The 22,494-nt window shown below is 40.2% G+C and overlaps 1 protein-coding gene across 1 annotated transcript in view; it reads left to right on the forward strand.

The window, feature by feature from the left end:
- The window catches only part of LOC136443356 (dihydropyrimidinase-like), a 28,181-nt gene that overhangs the window by 4,033 nt on the left and 1,654 nt on the right, over positions 1-22,494 (forward strand). Inside the window, exons 2-12 of the mRNA XM_066440567.1 lie at positions 12,094-12,218; positions 13,957-14,064; positions 14,279-14,366; positions 15,721-15,863; positions 16,708-16,821; positions 18,242-18,317; positions 18,466-18,622; positions 20,139-20,364; positions 20,968-21,078; positions 21,603-21,712; positions 22,064-22,184. Coding sequence (XP_066296664.1) covers positions 12,094-12,218; positions 13,957-14,064; positions 14,279-14,366; positions 15,721-15,863; positions 16,708-16,821; positions 18,242-18,317; positions 18,466-18,622; positions 20,139-20,364; positions 20,968-21,078; positions 21,603-21,712; positions 22,064-22,184 — 1,379 coding nt within the window. The remainder of the gene's footprint in view (positions 1-12,093; positions 12,219-13,956; positions 14,065-14,278; positions 14,367-15,720; positions 15,864-16,707; positions 16,822-18,241; positions 18,318-18,465; positions 18,623-20,138; positions 20,365-20,967; positions 21,079-21,602; positions 21,713-22,063; positions 22,185-22,494) is intronic.

Below are 22,494 nucleotides of genomic sequence, written 5' to 3' on the forward strand. Positions count from 1 at the left end.
ATAAAGCATTATAGACCAATTCAGTGCTCCGGTCTAAAATTCAATCTCTTTATCAGAATGTTCAAACTTTTCATTCAAACGATAGGGCACTTGGCGGGTATTTGAGGAAATGAAATCACTTTACTTTCTCATTCATGGTTAGGGAGTAATAGCTGACCAAAGTAACGCTCCCACCCCATACTTATAAAGCATTATACACCAATTCAGTGCTCCGGTCTAAAATTCGATCTCTTTATCAGAATGTTCAAACTTTACATTCAAACGATGGGGCACTTGGTGGGTATTTGAGGAAATGAAATCACTTTACTTTCTCATTCATGGTTAGGAAGTAATAGCTGACCAAAGTTACGCCCCCCACCCCATACTTATAAAGCATTATAGACCAATTCAGTGCTCCGGTCTAAAATTCAATCTCTTTATCAGAATGTTCAAACTTAACATTCAAACGATGGGGCACTTGGCGGGTATTTGAGGAAATGAAATCACTTTACTTTCTCATTCATGGTTAGGGAGTAATAGCTGACCGAAGTAACGCTCCCACCCCATACTTATAAAGCATTATAGACCAATTCAGTGCTCCGGTCTAAAATTCAATCTCTTTATCAGAATGTTCAAACTTTTCATTCAAACGATAGGGCACTTGGCGGGTATTTGAGGAAATGAAATCACTTTACTTTCTCATTCATGGTTAGGGAGTAATAGCTGACCAAAGTAACGCTCCCACCCCATACTTATAAAGCATTATACACCAATTCAGTGCTCCGGTCTAAAATTCGATCTCTGTATCAGAATGTTCAAACTTTACATTCAAACGATGGGGCACTTGGTGGGTATTTGAGGAAATGAAATCACTTTACTTTCTCATTCATGGTTAGGAAGTAATAGCTGACCAAAGTTACGCCCCCCACCCCATACTTATAAAGCATTATAGACCAATTCAGTGCTCCGGTCTAAAATTCAATCTCTTTATCAGAATGTTCAAACTTAACATTCAAACGATGGGGCACTTGGCGGGTATTTGAGGAAATGAAATCACTTTACTTTCTCATTCATGGTTAGGGAGTAATAGCTGACCGAAGTAACGCTCCCACCCCATACTTATAAAGCATTATAGACCAATTCAGTGCTCCGGTCTAAAATTCAATCTCTTTATCAGAATGTTCAAACTTTACATTCAAACGATGGGGCACTTGGCGGGTATTTGAGGAAATGAAATCACTTTACTTTCTCATTCATGGTTAGGGAGTAATAGCTGACCAAAGTAACGCTCCCAACCCATACTTATAAAGCATTATACACCAATTCAGTGCTCCGGTCTAAAATTCAATCTCTGTATCAGAATGTTCAAACTTTACATTCAAACGATGGGGCACTTGGTGGGTATTTGAGGAAATGAAATCACTTTACTTTCTCATTCATGGTTAGGAAGTAATAGCTGACCAAAGTTACGCCCCCCGCCCCATACTTATAAAGCAATATAGACCAATTCAGTTCTCCGGTCTAAAATTCAATCTCTTTATCAGAATGTTCAAACTTTACATTCAAACGATAGGGCACTTGGCGGGTATTTGAGGAAATGAAATCACTTTACTTTCTCATTCATGGTTAGGGAGCAATAGCTGACCAAAGTTACGCCCCCCCCCCTATACTTATAAAGCATTATAGACCAATTCAGTGCTCCGGTCTAAAATTCAATCTCTTTATCAGAATGTTCAAACTTTACATTCAAACGATAGGGCACTTGGCGGGTATTTGAGGAAATGAAATCACTTTACTTTCTCATTCATGGTTAGGAAGTAATAGCTGACCAAAGTTACGCCCCCCACCCCATACTTATAAAGCATTATAGACCAATTCAGTGCTCCGGTCTAAAATTCAATCTCTTTATCAGAATGTTCAAACTTTACATTCAAACGATAGGGCACTTGGCGGGTATTTGAGGAAATGAAATCACTTTACTTTTTCAAGTTACGCCCCCCACCCCATACTTATAAAGCATTATAGACCAATTCAGTGCTCCGGTCTAAAATTCAATCTCTTTATCAGAATGTTCAAACTTTACATTCAAACGATAGGGCACTTGGCGGGTATTTGAGGAAATGAAATCACTTTACTTTCTCATTCATGGTTAGGAAGTAATAGCTGACCAAAGTTACGCCCCCCACCCCATACTTATAAAGCATTATAGACCAATTCAGTGCTCCGGTCTAAAATTCAATCTCTTTATCAGAATGTTCAAACTTTACATTCAAACGATAGGGCACTTGGCGGGTATTTGAGGAAATGAAATCACTTTACTTTCTCATTCATGGTTAGGAAGTAATAGCTGACCAAAGTTACGCCCCCCACCCCATACTTATAAAGCATTATAGACCAATTCAGTGCTCCGGTCTAAAATTCAATCTCTTTATCAGAATGTTCAAACTTTACATTCAAACGATAGGGCACTTGGCGGGTATTTGAGGAAATGAAATCACTTTACTTTCTCATTCATGGTTAGGAAGTAATAGCTGACCAAAGTTACGCCCCCCACCCCATACTTATAAAGCATTATAGACCAATTCAGTGCTCCGGTCTAAAATTCAATCTCTTTATCAGAATGTTCAAACTTTACATTCAAACGATAGGGCACTTGGCGGATATTTGAGGAAATGAAATCACTTTACTTTCTCATTCATGGTTAGGAAGTAATAGCTGACCAAAGTTACGCCCCCCACCCCATACTTATAAAGCATTATAGACCAATTCAGTGCTCCGGTCTAAAATTCAATCCTTTATCAGAATGTTCAAACTTTACATTCAAACGATAGGGCACTTGGCGGGTAGTTGAGGAAATGAAATCACTTTACTTTCTCATTCATGGTTAGGGAGTAATAGCTGACCAAAGTTACGCCCCCCACCCCATACTTATAAAGCATTATAGACCAATTCAGTGCTCCGGTCTAAAATTCAATCTCTTTATCAGAATGTTCAAACTTTACATTCAAACGATAGGGCACTTGGCGGGTATTTGAGGAAATGAAATCACTCTACTTTCTCATTCATGGTTAGGAAGTAAAAGCTGACCAAAGTTACGCCCCCCACCCCATACTTATAAAGCATTATAGACCAATTCAGTGCTCCGGTCTAAAATTCAATCTCTTTATCAGAATGTTCAAACTTTACATTCAAACGATAGGGCACATGGCGGGTATTTGAGGAAATGGAATCACTTTACTTTCTCATTCATGGTTAGGAAGTAATAGCTGACCAAAGTTACCGCCCCACCCCATACTTATAAAGCATTATAGACCAATTCAGTGCTCCGGTCTAAAATTCAATCTCTTTATCAGAATGTTCAAACTTTTCATTCAAACGATAGGGCACTTGGCGGGTATTTGAGGAAATGAAATCACTTTACTTTCTCATTCATGGTTAGGGAGTAATAGCTGACCAAAGTAACGCTCCCAACCCATACTTATAAAGCATTATACACCAATTCAGTGCTCCGGTCTAAAATTCAATCTCTGTATCAGAATGTTCAAACTTTACATTCAAACGATGGGGCACTTGGCGGGTATTTGAGGAAATGAAATCACTTTACTTTCTCATTCATGGTTAGGAAGTAATAGCTGACCAAAGTTACGCCCCCCACCCCATACTTATAAAGCATTATAGACCAATTCAGTGCTCCGGTCTAAAATTCAATCTCTTTATCAGAATGTTCAAACTTAACATTCAAACGATGGGGCACTTGGCGGGTATTTGAGGAAATGAAATCACTTTACTTTCTCATTCATGGTTAGGAAGTAATAGCTGACCAAAGTAACGCTCCCACCCCATACTTATAAAGCATTATACACCGATTCAGTGCTCCGGTCTAAAATTCAATCTCTTTATCAGAATGTTCAAACTTTTCATTCAAACGATAGGGCACTTGGCGGGTATTTGAGGAAATGAAATCACTTTACTTTCTCATTCATGGTTAGGGAGTAATAGCTGACCAAAGTAACGCTCCCACCCCATACTTATAAAGCATTATACACCAATTCAGTGCTCCGGTCTAAAATTCAATCTCTGTATCAGAATGTTCAAACTTTACATTCAAACGATGGGGCACTTGGTGGGTATTTGAGGAAATGAAATCACCTTACTTTCTCATTCATGGTTAGGAAGTAATAGCTGACCAAAGTTACGCCCCCCACCCCATACTTATAAAGCATTATAGACCAATTCAGTGCTCCGGTCTAAAATTCAATCCTTTATCAGAATGTTCAAACTTTACATTCAAACGATAGGGCACTTGGCGGGTAGTTGAGGAAATGAAATCACTTTACTTTCTCATTCATGGTTAGGGAGTAATAGCTGACCAAAGTTACGCCCCCCACCCCATACTTATAAAGCATTATAGACCAATTCAGTGCTCCGGTCTAAAATTCAATCTCTTTATCAGAATGTTCAAACTTTACATTCAAACGATAGGGCACTCGGCGGGTATTTGAGGAAATGAAATCACTTTACTTTCTCATTCATGGTTAGGAAGTAAAAGCTGACCAAAGTTACGCCCCCCACCCCATACTTATAAAGCATTATAGACCAATTCAGTGCTCCGGTCTAAAATTCAATCTCTTTATCAGAATGTTCAAACTTTACATTCAAACGATAGGGCACATGGCGGGTATTTGAGGAAATGGAATCACTTTACTTTCTCATTCATGGTTAGGAAGTAATAGCTGACCAAAGTTACCGCCCCACCCCATACTTATAAAGCATTATAGACCAATTCAGTGCTCCGGTCTAAAATTCAATCTCTTTATCAGAATGTTCAAACTTTTCATTCAAACGATAGGGCACTTGGCGGGTATTTGAGGAAATGAAATCACTTTACTTTCTCATTCATGGTTAGGGAGTAATAGCTGACCAAAGTAACGCTCCCAACCCATACTTATAAAGCATTATACACCAATTCAGTGCTCCGGTCTAAAATTCAATCTCTGTATCAGAATGTTCAAACTTTACATTCAAACGATGGGGCACTTGGCGGGTATTTGAGGAAATGAAATCACTTTACTTTCTCATTCATGGTTAGGAAGTAATAGCTGACCAAAGTTACGCCCCCCACCCCATACTTATAAAGCATTATAGACCAATTCAGTGCTCCGGTCTAAAATTCAATCTCTTTATCAGAATGTTCAAACTTTACATTCAAACGATGGGGCACTTGGCGGGTATTTGAGGAAATGAAATCACTTTACTTTCTCATTCATGGTTAGGAAGTAATAGCTGACCAAAGTATCGCTCCCACCCCATACTTATAAAGCATTATACACCAATTCAGTGCTCCGGTCTAAAATTCAATCTCTTTATCAGAATGTTCAAACTTTTCATTCAAACGATAGGGCACTTGGCGGGTATTTGAGGAAATGAAATCACTTTACTTTCTCATTCATGGTTAGGAAGTAATAGCTGACCAAAGTAACGCTCCCACCCCATACTTATAAAGCATTATAGACCAATTCAGTGCTCCGGTCTAAAATTCAATCTCTTTATCAGAATGTTCAAACTTTACATTCAAACGATAGGGCACTTGGCGGGTATTTGAGGAAATGAAATCACTTTACTTTTTCAAGTTACGCCCCCCACCCCATACTTATAAAGCATTATAGACCAATTCAGTGCTCCGGTCTAAAATTCAATCTCTTTATCAGAATGTTCAAACTTTACATTCAAACGATAGGGCACTTGGCGGGTATTTGAGGAAATGAAATCACTTTACTTTCTCATTCATGGTTAGGAAGTAATAGCTGACCAAAGTTACGCCCCCCACCCCATACTTATAAAGCATTATAGACCAATTCAGTGCTCCGGTCTAAAATTCAATCTCTTTATCAGAATGTTCAAACTTTACATTCAAACGATAGGGCACTTGGCGGGTATTTGAGGAAATGAAATCACTTTACTTTCTCATTCATGGTTAGGAAGTAATAGCTGACCAAAGTTACGCCCCCCACCCCATACTTATAAAGCATTATAGACCAATTCAGTGCTCCGGTCTAAAATTCAATCTCTTTATCAGAATGTTCAAACTTTACATTCAAACGATAGGGCACTTGGCGGGTATTTGAGGAAATGAAATCACTTTACTTTCTCATTCATGGTTAGGAAGTAATAGCTGACCAAAGTTACGCCCCCCACCCCATACTTATAAAGCATTATAGACCAATTCAGTGCTCCGGTCTAAAATTCAATCTCTTTATCAGAATGTTCAAACTTTACATTCAAACGATAGGGCACTTGGCGGATATTTGAGGAAATGAAATCACTTTACTTTCTCATTCATGGTTAGGAAGTAATAGCTGACCAAAGTTACGCCCCCCACCCCATACTTATAAAGCATTATAGACCAATTCAGTGCTCCGGTCTAAAATTCAATCCTTTATCAGAATGTTCAAACTTTACATTCAAACGATAGGGCACTTGGCGGGTAGTTGAGGAAATGAAATCACTTTACTTTCTCATTCATGGTTAGGGAGTAATAGCTGACCAAAGTTACGCCCCCCACCCCATACTTATAAAGCATTATAGACCAATTCAGTGCTCCGGTCTAAAATTCAATCTCTTTATCAGAATGTTCAAACTTTACATTCAAACGATAGGGCACTTGGCGGGTATTTGAGGAAATGAAATCACTCTACTTTCTCATTCATGGTTAGGAAGTAAAAGCTGACCAAAGTTACGCCCCCCACCCCATACTTATAAAGCATTATAGACCAATTCAGTGCTCCGGTCTAAAATTCAATCTCTTTATCAGAATGTTCAAACTTTACATTCAAACGATAGGGCACATGGCGGGTATTTGAGGAAATGGAATCACTTTACTTTCTCATTCATGGTTAGGAAGTAATAGCTGACCAAAGTTACCGCCCCACCCCATACTTATAAAGCATTATAGACCAATTCAGTGCTCCGGTCTAAAATTCAATCTCTTTATCAGAATGTTCAAACTTTTCATTCAAACGATAGGGCACTTGGCGGGTATTTGAGGAAATGAAATCACTTTACTTTCTCATTCATGGTTAGGGAGTAATAGCTGACCAAAGTAACGCTCCCAACCCATACTTATAAAGCATTATACACCAATTCAGTGCTCCGGTCTAAAATTCAATCTCTGTATCAGAATGTTCAAACTTTACATTCAAACGATGGGGCACTTGGCGGGTATTTGAGGAAATGAAATCACTTTACTTTCTCATTCATGGTTAGGAAGTAATAGCTGACCAAAGTTACGCCCCCCACCCCATACTTATAAAGCATTATAGACCAATTCAGTGCTCCGGTCTAAAATTCAATCTCTTTATCAGAATGTTCAAACTTAACATTCAAACGATGGGGCACTTGGCGGGTATTTGAGGAAATGAAATCACTTTACTTTCTCATTCATGGTTAGGAAGTAATAGCTGACCAAAGTAACGCTCCCACCCCATACTTATAAAGCATTATACACCGATTCAGTGCTCCGGTCTAAAATTCAATCTCTTTATCAGAATGTTCAAACTTTTCATTCAAACGATAGGGCACTTGGCGGGTATTTGAGGAAATGAAATCACTTTACTTTCTCATTCATGGTTAGGGAGTAATAGCTGACCAAAGTAACGCTCCCACCCCATACTTATAAAGCATTATACACCAATTCAGTGCTCCGGTCTAAAATTCAATCTCTGTATCAGAATGTTCAAACTTTACATTCAAACGATGGGGCACTTGGTGGGTATTTGAGGAAATGAAATCACCTTACTTTCTCATTCATGGTTAGGAAGTAATAGCTGACCAAAGTTACGCCCCCCACCCCATACTTATAAAGCATTATAGACCAATTCAGTGCTCCGGTCTAAAATTCAATCCTTTATCAGAATGTTCAAACTTTACATTCAAACGATAGGGCACTTGGCGGGTAGTTGAGGAAATGAAATCACTTTACTTTCTCATTCATGGTTAGGGAGTAATAGCTGACCAAAGTTACGCCCCCCACCCCATACTTATAAAGCATTATAGACCAATTCAGTGCTCCGGTCTAAAATTCAATCTCTTTATCAGAATGTTCAAACTTTACATTCAAACGATAGGGCACTCGGCGGGTATTTGAGGAAATGAAATCACTTTACTTTCTCATTCATGGTTAGGAAGTAAAAGCTGACCAAAGTTACGCCCCCCACCCCATACTTATAAAGCATTATAGACCAATTCAGTGCTCCGGTCTAAAATTCAATCTCTTTATCAGAATGTTCAAACTTTACATTCAAACGATAGGGCACATGGCGGGTATTTGAGGAAATGGAATCACTTTACTTTCTCATTCATGGTTAGGAAGTAATAGCTGACCAAAGTTACCGCCCCACCCCATACTTATAAAGCATTATAGACCAATTCAGTGCTCCGGTCTAAAATTCAATCTCTTTATCAGAATGTTCAAACTTTTCATTCAAACGATAGGGCACTTGGCGGGTATTTGAGGAAATGAAATCACTTTACTTTCTCATTCATGGTTAGGGAGTAATAGCTGACCAAAGTAACGCTCCCAACCCATACTTATAAAGCATTATACACCAATTCAGTGCTCCGGTCTAAAATTCAATCTCTGTATCAGAATGTTCAAACTTTACATTCAAACGATGGGGCACTTGGCGGGTATTTGAGGAAATGAAATCACTTTACTTTCTCATTCATGGTTAGGAAGTAATAGCTGACCAAAGTTACGCCCCCCACCCCATACTTATAAAGCATTATAGACCAATTCAGTGCTCCGGTCTAAAATTCAATCTCTTTATCAGAATGTTCAAACTTTACATTCAAACGATGGGGCACTTGGCGGGTATTTGAGGAAATGAAATCACTTTACTTTCTCATTCATGGTTAGGAAGTAATAGCTGACCAAAGTATCGCTCCCACCCCATACTTATAAAGCATTATACACCAATTCAGTGCTCCGGTCTAAAATTCAATCTCTTTATCAGAATGTTCAAACTTTTCATTCAAACGATAGGGCACTTGGCGGGTATTTGAGGAAATGAAATCACTTTACTTTCTCATTCATGGTTAGGGAGTAATAGCTGACCAAAGTAACGCTCCCACCCCATACTTATAAAGCATTATAGACCAATTCAGTGCTCCGGTCTAAAATTCAATCTCTGTATCAGAATGTTCAAACTTTACATTCAAACGATGGGGCACTTGGTGGGTATTTGAGGAAATGAAATCACTTTACTTTCTCATTCATGGTTAGGAAGTAATAGCTGACCAAAGTTACGCCCCCCACCCCATACTTATAAAGCATTATAGACCAATTCAGTGCTCCGGTCTAAAATTCAATCTCTTTATCAGAATGTTCAAACTTAACATTCAAACGATGGGGCACTTGGCGGGTATTTGAGGAAATGAAATCACTTTACTTTCTCATTCATGGTTAGGGAGTAATAGCTGACCGAAGTAACGCTCCCACCCCATACTTATAAAGCATTATAGACCAATTCAGTGCTCCGGTCTAAAATTCAATCTCTTTATCAGAATGTTCAAACTTTACATTCAAACGATGGGGCACTTGGCGGATATTTGAGGAAATGAAATCACTTTACTTTCTCATTCATGGTTAGGAAGTAATAGCTGACCAAAGTTACGCCCCCCACCCCATACTTATAAAGCATTATAGACCAATTCAGTGCTCCGGTCTAAAATTCAATCTCTTTATCAGAATGTTCAAACTTAACATTCAAACGATAGGGCACTTGGCGGGTAGTTGAGGAAATGAAATCACTTTACTTTCTCATTCATGGTTAGGAAGTAATAGCTGACCAAAGTTACGCCCCCCGCCCCATACTTATAAAGCATTATAGACCAATTCAGTGCTCCGGTCTAAAATTCAATCTCTTTATCAGAATGTTCAAACCGTACATTCAAACGATAGGGCACTTGGCGGGTATTTGAGGAAATGAAATCACTTTACTTTCTCATTCATGGTTAGGAAGTAATAGCTGACCAAAGTTACGCCCCCCGCCCCATACTTATAAAGCAATATAGACCAATTCAGTTCTCCGGTCTAAAATTCAATCTCTTTATCAGAATGTTCAAACTTTACATTCAAACGATAGGGCACTTGGAGGGTATTTGAGGAAATGAAATCACTTTACTTTCTCATTCATAGTTAGGGAGCAATAGCTGACCAAAGTTACGCCCCCCCCCTATACTTATAAAGCTTTATAGACCAATTCAGTGCTCCGGTCTAAAATTCAATCTCTTTATCAGAATGTTCAAACTTTACATTCAAACGATAGGGCACTTGGCGGGTATTTGAGGAAATGAAATCACTTTACTTTCTCATTCATGGTTAGGAAGTAATAGCTGACCAAAGTTACGCCCCCCACCCCATACTTATAAAGCATTATAGACCAATTCAGTGCTCCGGTCTAAAATTCAATCTCTTTATCAGAATGTTCAAACTTTACATTCAAACGATAGGGCACTTGGCGGGTATTTGAGGAAATGAAATCACTTTACTTTTTCAAGTTACGCCCCCCACCCCATACTTATAAAGCATTATAGACCAATTCAGTGCTCCGGTCTAAAATTCAATCTCTTTATCAGAATGTTCAAACTTTACATTCAAACGATAGGGCACTTGGCGGGTATTTGAGGAAATGAAATCACTTTACTTTCTCATTCATGGTTAGGAAGTAATAGCTGACCAAAGTTACGTCCCCCACCCCATACTTATAAAGCATTATACACCAATTCAGTGCTCCGGTCTAAAATTCAATCTCTTTATCAGAATGTTCAAACTTTACATTCAAACGATAGGGCACTTGGCGGGTATTTGAGGAAATGAAATCACTTTACTTTCTCATTCATGGTTAGGAAGTAATACTCAGTTGGGTTAAGGCGACCTAGGAAGTATTTTTCCATACATATCAATACATATCCTGTAACTTTCGATAGCCTTGTCGCACCACGATGAAACTTCACACAGTTTTAGAACTACTTAAAACGCATTGAATAAATTATACTTTAGTTTTTCCACAGCTAGATTTTGGGTTAGAAATACACATTTTGGTTTAAAAGAGCTGTGTATTTCATGGGTTTACGCGCGCAGGCGGTAACACCAACTTTCATAATGATATTTTACAAGAAGAGAGCTAACCTCATACAAATCATCTTTGTCCGAGGCTATTTTGTTTAAAATGACGATTAAATTTTTTTTGGGTCAAAAACATCAGAAACCACTATTTTTGGGTCATATTTTGTTAAAAATTCGCCCCAGTTTAAAAAAATCAAAATCTATGCAAAATAGCCCCGGACAATTTTGATAAGAAAGCTAGAATGAAGAATATATGATTACTCCAAAGATCAAGTCTGTTGTTTTGAGCCGCGCGTAATGCCGAAAAACTCATAACCCGATCTCACACACGCAGCTCGTTGTCTCCTGCGAAATCCAACACCTGTGACGTAACGACCGTTCCCTTCGAACACCATATCGAACATATAGAACCCCCTGTTCTATTTGGAACACCTCCGTCAAAACAGCGCTAGTAGGACTCGGCGCGGCACATGTTCGTGGAGGAGACCTTCCAAACCATTTGATTGAAACATTTAGAATGTAATACAATCCAAATCATGGCCTATAAAACAATTTTGTACAGTCATATAACGTTACGTACACCTGAGATATATATGATTGGGCAGTGGAATAGACCTTGCGCCCCCCGAATTGCTCTGTAGTGGAACATTTCGAACCGTGTTCGAGTTCGGCCGAGCCGCTGGCCAGGCACGCGGCCGAACTCGAACACGAATTTTAGAGTCTGGGCTGCCTTAACCCAACAGAGTCTATGGTGAAATGAAGTCTGCGAAAATAAACAAAATTTAAACTATAATAACAATCTGCTGCTATACTGCGTGCCTGCAAAACCAGGTTTACAAAAATAGATACCTTTGTTTAATTTACGCTGAATATCTCTCCTTCTGTTGTCACTGCCTGTAAATTAACATAACGATGGTTCAATGATTAGGGCAGAGTAGAATAATTGAACAAATTCTCAATTAACCTAATAACCTTTTGTTAACCTCCAGGAGGACTCAAGGTCATCGATGCTAAGGAGAAGCTGGTGATCCCCGGAGGTATTGACACCCATACCCACATGCAGATGCCTTCAATGGGCACAGTAGCTGTGGATGACTTCTACACTGGCACCAAGGTAGACAACCATTTTAAGGCATGTAGAGCATTTTATAAGGCTTGAGACTTGAATAAAAAAGCTCCAAATTGTAGTAATTTCTACACATAGCAAGTTTCGATAACGCTATAACATTACCATACTTGTAACATGTCAAGTCAAGTCAAAGTTTATTGCACAACGATTGTAACAGGTACAATGTAAGACAAAGATAAAATACTACTGGCTACTTATACCAAACTACTAAAAGCTACAGGAAGGATCTATGCTATACACTGATTAGGTTCTAGGCTGTACAATGCTCCATTTCAAACTACAAGAAAGCACTATCTATATTATATCATCAGTGGTAGATGATATCAACAGGAGATACAATATGGAGCCGGATATGTCAATTATACAATAACATGGTGAAGAGATTAATGTCTTATACAACTAAATCACACTATTTCACGGATTTTTTTTGCATAGATGTATAAATATATTGGCCTAGATATACAGATATTGTTTCAGGACATGACATAGGTACACGAAACGCTTCTGTTTTTGACTGAGGTAATGTTACATTTGTTTTTACACTTAATTGTCTGCAATAACTTCACTCTTTCATCTTTATATGTTGTACATTCCATTAAGAAGTGGTATTCATCTTCGACATTTTCCTTACACGAAGGACAAAGTCTCTGATTGGCTGGGACATTTCTGTATCTGCCTTTTTCAATTTCAAGACAGTGTGCTCCTATACGAAGTTTTGTTGTGTGTGTTATGAAGGATTTGTTTTGGACTGACTGGAGGTAGTTTTCTATATGAAAGTCGGTTTATTTTTGAATATGTTTCAAGTTTCTTATTATTTGCCGCCAGCTTGACAGAAACTCGCCTTTAAGGCGCTCCTTGAACATTTCTCCGAAATATTTGGTATCGACGGTAGGCCTAGGGTTCAACCAAATGTTTTGGAGTCCATGTCTGCAAAGTGTATCACGTATATGAACAACATGTGAGTCTGTGACCATGTCGACATGTGACCAAAACCATGACTGGGATATTTGATTCATTGTTTGAGTCACATGTCCATAAAATAAGGTACGAGGAAAATCTTTTTCCAAACTTTGCCATTTGATGGACTTAAAAAATTAATGGTGCAGGTAAAACTTGTCTAATTGAGGGAATTTTCAATGTTGCCAGCATCAGTTCAGGTGTGCAGAACATAAAGTATTTGGAGTCCAGTAAAATTGTTCAGGTGAAGGTCTGGACATGAACATACAATTTTAGGTTTAAGTTTTAGCTGTCAATAAGATATTTCGGCCGCGTTTTTGAATGATAAGATCATATGCAAACTCGATGTAGACCGTTTTCAGCACGGGTGCAGGTTTGCATCGCGGACGCAAAATGTAAACGCTTTCTATTCGGAATATATCCGAAACAGGGGGTTCGAACCGTTTCATATTGTTAATCATGAACGGAGCCTAAATGTGAGAGGAACTTTGTACCACCCAAGGGTATAACGACCCCCCGAACCACTGTAGGGTGAACATGTAGTTCCATTAGCCTCCATGGCACTGGCTTTACCAGGCCTTTCTTGGGGCTAATAATACAATTTTTGCAGCCAGCCCATAACCATCAGCCAGACTGTAACCATTTTACAGTCTGGCTGATGTCTACGGGCTGGCAGCAAAAATTTTACTATAAGCCCCCAAAAAGGCCCGGTAGAGCCTGCTATGGAGGCTATAGTTTGTTCAGAGATGTGTCCTTGTGCGTCCAGGCTGCGCTAGCTGGAGGCACCACCATGATCCTGGACCTTATCATCCCCAGACGTGGACAGTCACTGCTGGAGGCGTATGATCAGTCGAAGGCATGGGCCGAACCAAAGGTGAGGGGGTGAATCAAAAATAAGAGGGACGGACTAAACAAAACATGAAACACAGGGATAAAGTGAATGGAAAGTGTGGTATAGGTTGAAATAAGATAAGAGGAATGGACTGAATCAAAAGTACCAAAGACTTAAAAGGGAACTTAACCATGACAAATGTAAAGGCATGACTGGGTGATAGTTTACTATGTTGTTGACTTGTTGACTTTCCCAGGTTTGTTGTGACTACTCGTTCCACATGGCAGTGACCTGGTGGGATGACAAGGTTGGGGAAGAAATGGAGACGATTGTCAAGGAAAGAGGTGAGGTATCCGCATTTCTAATGAAAGGAAAGCTACACAAAAAATTGAAAATCCTGCTATACTATACTAAATATACCCCGAAGTCAAATCCTTGTCTATCTAACGTAAGTCCGTCATAGTTCTGGAATCTTCCACCGTTTGCAACTTATACCGTGCTGTCGCCTCCTCACCTGATGATTGAGTTATATGACGTCAGTGTTCTAAATTTTTCCAAACAGAATGAATATTGCTTTTCAAACTGGCTTTCCTGAGGATGGATTTCGAGGAACGTTCAGAATTCAAAGCCCACTAACTTGTCAGTTCCCTCAGATTTGACGGAATGTTCCTCGACCTCCAACCCCACGAGAGCCAGTTTGAAAAGCATTATTCGCTCTGTTTGGGAAATTTAGAATACTGACGTCATATAGTTCGTAAGAAATTTAGAACACTGACGTCATATAATTCAATAATCAGGTGAGAGGGCGTCAGCACGGCATTAGTTTCAAACAGTGGAATATCCCAGAACTATGACGGACTTATGTGAAACAACTTGAAGTAAGGACGACTTTGGGATGTATCAAGCACGTTATAGTAGGATTTTCAATTTTCTGTGTGGCTTTTCCTTCAAAGGTCTGATTTACTCTAGGAAGATTTCTGGACGTATGACAATGGCGTGCGTCAAGTTGTATGTCTTCTTCCTCCGATGTCTTTGTGTAAATCAGTGTAGGCGCAGCAGGAGTCCCAGGACACTTCCTGTCGGTGTGTGTCAATAGAAACCTGGGGTAAGACCTGGGGTCGTACGTGCAGAATTTTTCCTTGTGTATATCAGGTCAAAGTAATCATAGGACAAGACATAAGCTCTCTTTTTCTTCTGATATTATTCTTTCTGAATTCCAAAGTGCATTGGCACCTTTTATATTTTTTTTTACCTTTCGCATTGAGCTTGAACCAGATAGCACTGTGCCACATGTTCTTGGCATTGTCAACCATGGTATCATAATCAAATGAATAAATGAATTCCATTAGTTCATTTACATATTTCCTTATTACTGTGAATTTTGATTCAATGAAATGTTTGCAGTGGTTTTATTTTCCTGGTTTTTCGCCTTGACCTCTCCACCCCAAAGTCATGACAATGCACATATTTTCCATTGTATCACAGTCACTATTTTGTTGCAGACAGCCCCTCACTGGGCACCTTCAAGAGCAGGCTGTTGTCATCCCACCCGTAACCCGGACGCTGTAGCTGCGCCTACCCCGTTAGCGTGATATCCCTACCGGACCATGAACTAGAATAAGAACTACAACCTACCGCAAAATTAGATCCCAGGAAAGCAAAGGAATATAGAGTATTCAGAACTATTTGCTTTTCTAGGTGTGAACTCCTTCAAGGTGTTGATGGCGTACAAAGACGTGATGCTGCTGACTGATGCTGAGATCTACCAGGTGTTCTGCCGGTGCAAAGAGATAGGAGGACTCGCTCAGGTGCATGCAGAGAACGGGGACCTCATTGATGAGGTAAGGCTCGGTAGAGCAATGCAATCATAAAGACTGTCTTTCCTACTAACATTAACAAGTCGAATGTACATTGTATGTCACAACATAGAGTTGAATGCTGAGGATCAACCATATGATTCTATACTGCTAATTTTGTTTATGTTCAACTTCTTTTTTTAAAACAAAAATAGTTTCAAAGTCTGAACAAAATAGTGAAATCCATTATCCAATATGTAACGTGAGGATTAGCAGCTGTATGGACTGTAAAAAAAGTAACAAAATCTTGCCAGATTTCGCTAGACGTTTAGTAATTATAGATTTAAGGACTCAGGCTTTCCCCTCTTGAATCTCATAAAAGAAGGACCCCTATCGCTCGATAAGTTGGCTTGCTCGCGTAGGGGCCCTGCTCTTTAGCCCCGGTAGACACGGTTCTGGCGACGTTACTGACAATTTCTCATGAATGATTAATGATCTATCCTTATTTGGCACAATTTGGCGGTTAAGTTGTTCTGAAGCTAAATTAACGATGTGAGACGTGACCTGATTTGCTGATAGCTTCCCAGCGTCCTTTGCGCTTTTGCTCTTGATGAGGTTTAGCAAACCTTCTGATTGGCTGAAGCTGTTTTGGTGGCGACGTCGCCAGAACCGTGTCTACCGGGGCTAAAGAGCAGGGCGCCTACGCGAGCGAGCCAACGAATCGAGCGATAGGGGTCCTGCTTTTAGGAGGGTGTATCTGACATGCACAGTATGTACATGGATGAGCCCTCAGCAGAACATAAGTTAACTAGTTGACATATGTGGACTGTGACTTGTTGCGTGTTACGTGACTGATGTGCAAGTGTTTCCTGTGTCTCCACACACACAGTGTTCCAAGAAGCTGATTGCTATGGGCATCACCGGCCCCGAGGGGCACGCGATGTGTCGTCCTGAGGAGGTGGAAGGGGAGGCGACAAATCGCGCCATGACCATCGCTAACAGGGTAGGTACACGTGTGCATGTAGTTAGTCCAGGGAAAGGCCTTTATTGTTTACCCGACTAGATTATGAATCATTTCAATCATTTTGCCCATTACTATTCCTACTGTTGGTGCATTTGCTTTCTTTTTTTTATCTCCATGAGAAAAATGGAGATATTGTTTTGGGTGTGTCTGTGTGTTTGTTTGTCTGTCTGTCTGTCTGTTTGTGTTTCCGCACTACTGTAGTCAGCATAACTCAGGAACCTCTCGATGGATTACGATGATATTTGGTATGTGGGCAGGTGTTGTGAAGCCGAAGTTCAAGGTCGATTTTGGGCCCCCTGGTATGTGACCTTGGTACTGCAGCAAAACTTCCATTTTTGTATCTTTTGACCTGGACGTGCTATGGTCTTTATTTCTGGGTGGCTGATAGCTTGTGATGTAATAAAGAAGTAATGTAGGTTTGGGCCCCCTAGCAGCTTGCTCTGGAACTGCAAGGGCGTTATTGTGAAAATCTTCTAAGGAGAATAACTGAACAAAGGAATATTTAGTATGCATGTAGCTTAGATAGACATGTACACAATGAAATGCAAATTATGCTTATTTGGACTTAGTTTGCATAGCAAATGAGGAAAATCTCTATTTGCAGTGTTTGCCATTATCAGACTCATATACATGTAACGTATGTAGTTTATGGAAAGTGGATCATCAACAGATACCTTTTATGCAAATAAATTCCTAATTTGCCTAATTTATGCAAAACACCATTTCTCATCTAATTGGAAAATAATAGGACTGTCAATATGATACTTAGTATGCAGGTAGCTTAGACAAAGATATACATAATGAAGTGCAAATAATGCTAATTGTGACTAAATTTGCATAGCTAATGAGGAAAATCTATATTTACAGTGTTTTCAATGATCAGACTCAAATACATGTAACATATGTAGTTTATGGAAAGTGGAGCATCAACAGATACCAATTATGCTATTAAATTCCTAATTTGCATAATTAACGTAAAAACATAATAATTCATCTAATTGGAAAATGATAGGACTGTCAATATTGCAACATGTGAAAGTTAGTTAAACTTAAAGTTGTTTATGACCAAGCATATATTATGCACATGTGTAAGTCATTTGCATGAATAGAATTGTTCATGGAGATCTGAGGTCATGGAACTCTTGTTAGTATCTTTTTTCTACCTTTAAGACCCCTTACAGTAGGGTAAGGATATCAAAGACTCTGTTTATGAGGGAAACCACCTAGATTGCAAATCCTGTTTTACCAAGGTCAAGAATATCTTAGCCAATTGCACGTGTTTGCTATTTTGATACACCCAAAGTAATCTAAGAGACGACCAAAAAGTGGTGACAAAGGGTCGGTCGTATAGGTGTCTACTAATTCAGGGTTGACTGTAGATGTGTTTCCCTCTCTCCAGGCTGGCTGTCCTCTCTACGTCGTACCCGTCATGAGCAGGGCTGCAGGAGATGTTGTTTCTACAGCCAGGAAAGAAGGTGAGGGGAGGGGAGGAACTGTGTGATACATGTGCCAGACTTGTAAAGGCAAGGGATACCTGTACCTGGACATTTCTTATGTCAATAGCTCTATGTTGTAGTGTAAAAAAGTGTTGTTTTGAATTGTGTGATTCGCCCTATATCACAGGCAGAGTTGTGTTTGGAAAGCCAATAGCCGCCGGTCTAGGTGGGGACGGTACCAATCAATGGGACAAGGACTGGAGGCACGCAGCTGGCTATGTCATGGGACCGCCCCTCCGACCGGACACTTCCACCCCTGGGTATCTAATGGACCTGCTCGCCAAGTAAGCCTTCGTGCAGGGAACAGTCCACTAAACCTGTTACTGCAGGGGTGGGCCGAAGTCTCTTCATTTTCACCTGGTGTTTGTTCAGTCTTTGCTCTTACAGCCTTTATTGTACAGCTTAATGAACTTGCTTTGAAATTAATGACACAAACTGTCCGTGGTCTTCAGGTTCTTGTTAACTGTCTGCCCGGGTCCCATGAACATAATGTCTATGTAAATGTAGTGTCCTGTTTTATCAAGTTCAGTGTATGATTATAACATGTCTGTGTGGTATATGGTAACTCCTTTGCACACAAGGTGATAACTGCTATATTAACCTCTGTGCACTACTTCACCTCTTTAGGTCTCATTCTTGAGTTTTTTTCCGCCCAAAAGGCTTACATGTTATAATACGTGTTTTGCATGGGCGCGTTCGTTGAAACTATAGAAAATACACCAATGTTATTCATTTTATGTTGGGAACATTAACCCTAGATCATGTAAAAAAATTGCCAACAGTTTCACAACATACAATCTCTTTTTATAGCAATTACAAACTGCACTTAGCTACACCCCCAAAAAAGCACTTTTCCAGCTGAAAGCGCAGGACCGCATCACTTAAAATGACAGGCTGTGCACATCCGACCTCGCGCGCGGCTGCCGATCTTTACCTGTAAATTTCTTCAGTTACGAACAAGCTTTTATCAGTTTGACGCTTGAGGTCAGTCGGGCTGGCTAAAAGGGATTTTCCACCAATATAAACACTCGTTCATGCAGCCGTTCATTTTGTTTTCGTCTCCAAGCAGAGGAGGGGTTTCGGCTGGTTTTTGAAGTGTTTTTTTAGGCGTTTTATACTTAAAAACACGTATAGCCATCAAAAAAAGGGTGACAAAGTAAAAAGCCCAACAAAAACGCCTAAAAACAAGTAAAAAACCCCAGGCGAATCCCCTCCTCTGCTGGGAGAGTACATTTTTTTAGGGTACGGATTCTTTTAGGGTACCCACTCAGAGTAATACGGGAATGAGACCGAGTAATACGGGAATGAGACCTTAAGGAATCCTTTGCAGGTTTCTTTCTGAACCCTGAACTTTACCCTGCTTTTGTATGGAACTCTGACCGATACCATGTTAAAGTTTGGGCACTCTGAACTTTGAACATAGATTTCCTTCAAACTAAGGTGTCTTGATGTACTCTTAAGCGCAGTGAAATTTTCTTGTGTGGTTATGGTTAAGAGTGTGATATATTTGGGGTCTTTGTGAGTATTTTTGCAGATTGGACACATGCAATGACGATTTTACAATGAAGGTTTTGTCCATATGTTGAAGACATCTGATTAAAGAGACAAACAGAAGGCTAGTTTATGGATGGAAATATTTTCCCAGCCGATTCTAACAGAGCAGCCTATTTTTTTGGGTGTAAGACTTCCAAGTAAAAACCTGATGAATCTATTCAAAATGGTGCCTGTGTTGTAATAGTGTTGCATCTACAAGGTTGAAATAAAAAGCGCATGAATACTCTGAATTTTACCTTCCTCCAGCGGTGATCTGACCTGTGTTGGCTCCGACAACTGCACCTTCAATGCCAACCAGAAGGCGCTAGGTAAGGACGACTTCCGTAAGATCCCCAACGGTGTCAACGGCGTGGAAGACCGCATGTCCATCGTGTGGGAGAAGGGAGTGCATTCTGGGAAGCTGGACGAGAACAAGTTCGTTGCGGTGACCAGCACGAATGCTGCCAAGGTCTTCAACCTCTACCCCAGGAAGGTCTGCTGTGTCTTACAGATTTGTGCTTAACACTTTATTTTTAAGAATGTCAAGTGTGCATTCCGTTTTGTGCACTGTGCAAACCCAAAAGACAGGCATTTACATAAATCCAGCCATGCATGATGTAAAAAGTAACACAGCCTTGCAGACTTACTAATATCCTATTCTAGCATAAAGTTTTATACGCCTTTCCTCACTTCACTCAGGTGGAAATGAGTGCCTAGCTTTAGTTAGGGACGTCCCTCTGGTAGAATGTTTAAATGGAGGCCCCGCGTTTGAAGAGAGCTACACCTCGAGGATGTAAAAAAAACCCACCTCACCTATCAAAAAAGAGTCCCTCCCGGTGTGAGATGGATCAAAACCATTCCGGTCTAAATGGCCTGCATTGTCAGTTAGTCCTCACTCCTCAGTCCAGATAGCAGTTAAGCTGGTCTCAATCATGATGTTTCTGAGTTGGTAGACGGGGTGTTGTTCCAGTCCTAGCCATGTAACCCGTAACCTTGGAGTGGTCTTGGGTTTTTGTTACGTGGTCACAGTTGAGTAGAAAAGAAAATTGAAGCCTTTTCAGAAGCACTAATTCCTGGCCTGTGTGTGCGGCTGCAGGGCCGTATTGCTGTAGGTTCGGATGCAGACATCGTGGTGTGGGACCCGCAGGCCACCAGGAAGATCTCCGCTTCCACTCACCACCAGGCTTTGGACTTCAACATCTTTGAGGTAGGGATAAGTGTGATTATCAAAGCGGATGTCAAATGACAATGTGATGCTTGGTTTTTTTGGTCAGCTATCAAATGGATAAGAATGTCTAAATGGTACTGATACTGATACTTTATCACCTCCATTAGCTACCATACAGTGAGTATGTAGCTACTCTTCCTGAAGTACAAGAAACATACATCTGACAGACTACATAAACTTACAACATCATCATCATTAAAATTAACTAACTTATAGACATCATGCCTTAGCATCTCCTGCCTAAACCTGCTCTGTGTTGCCGTTTGTATCCGATGAGGCAAACTGTTCCACATAGATATGGATCTGAACATGAAAGTGGTAAACTTGCCTGCTTTTCTGTATTTCTTTACTGGAGAAAAGACGGCAAGATATTTTCATTTTCCCTATATTATTGTGGTTACTGACAAATATTAGATTTTTTGTTGAAACAGTTTGGCATCAAGTGAAGTTTTGAGTGAAAACAACATTTCATTCCCTCCGACTCATGTGTTCCCTTCATCCAGGGCAAGGTGTGCCATGGTGTTCCTGTCTATGTGCTCAGCCAAGGCAAGGTGATGGTCGAGGATGGTGGACTTGTCATGGTCACACAGGGCACCGGCAAATATATCTCTAGGTGAGGGGAGAACAAAACCTATGAGATTTGCATTCATGTTAAGGGTGGTTTTGTGGTTAGGGTTGCTAGCAATAGAATCTAGAGGTTCGAATCCGTAGCAGGCCACATTGTTCTGCCTTTGAGAAAGGCACTCAGGTGGTACCAAGTAGGGATCGAGGGTGATATGAGTCATGGTGTGATTAGTTGGTGTCAGTGTGTTTCCTTAGGAAATGACACGGGGATGGATTATATAATTAAAAAACACATGGGGCCTATACAACTAGCCAATACAGGCTTTCTAAGTGTGTTTATGACGAAGTGACAAACATTAAACAATCAATACAAGTCTTCCTATCATTCCACCCCCCTTAGGATGCCTTTCAGTGACTATGTGTACAAGCGGATTAAAGTTCGCGATGGTCTGAACCAACCCAAGGCTGTGGAGAGGGAGCCGTACAAGGGACCGGTCATCGACCTGAACACAGACCCACAGGTACGTTTAACCAACTTCAGAAATGTAAGTTTTGTAACACTCAATTTGTGTGGTTTCTGTAATATGACGTGAGGGTTTATGATAGCAGAGAGGACAGAGAGAGGTTCTTCGATGGAAAATGAAGACAGAATCCAGTTGTTGCCGTGGCCGATGGGAAAAGATCTTTATTCCAAGTCACTCTCCTCTCTATGATCCTTAATCCCGGTTTGTCTTGTCTAACATACTGGTTCCTAATTTTACACATTTCTCAACATCAAGATTAGTTATAAAGGATGTGGTAATGGAGTAACAGTCTCAAGGGTATTGGACT

This window comes from Branchiostoma lanceolatum, chromosome 10, assembly GCF_035083965.1.
Source record: "Branchiostoma lanceolatum isolate klBraLanc5 chromosome 10, klBraLanc5.hap2, whole genome shotgun sequence".
NCBI lineage: Eukaryota > Metazoa > Chordata > Leptocardii > Amphioxiformes > Branchiostomatidae > Branchiostoma > Branchiostoma lanceolatum.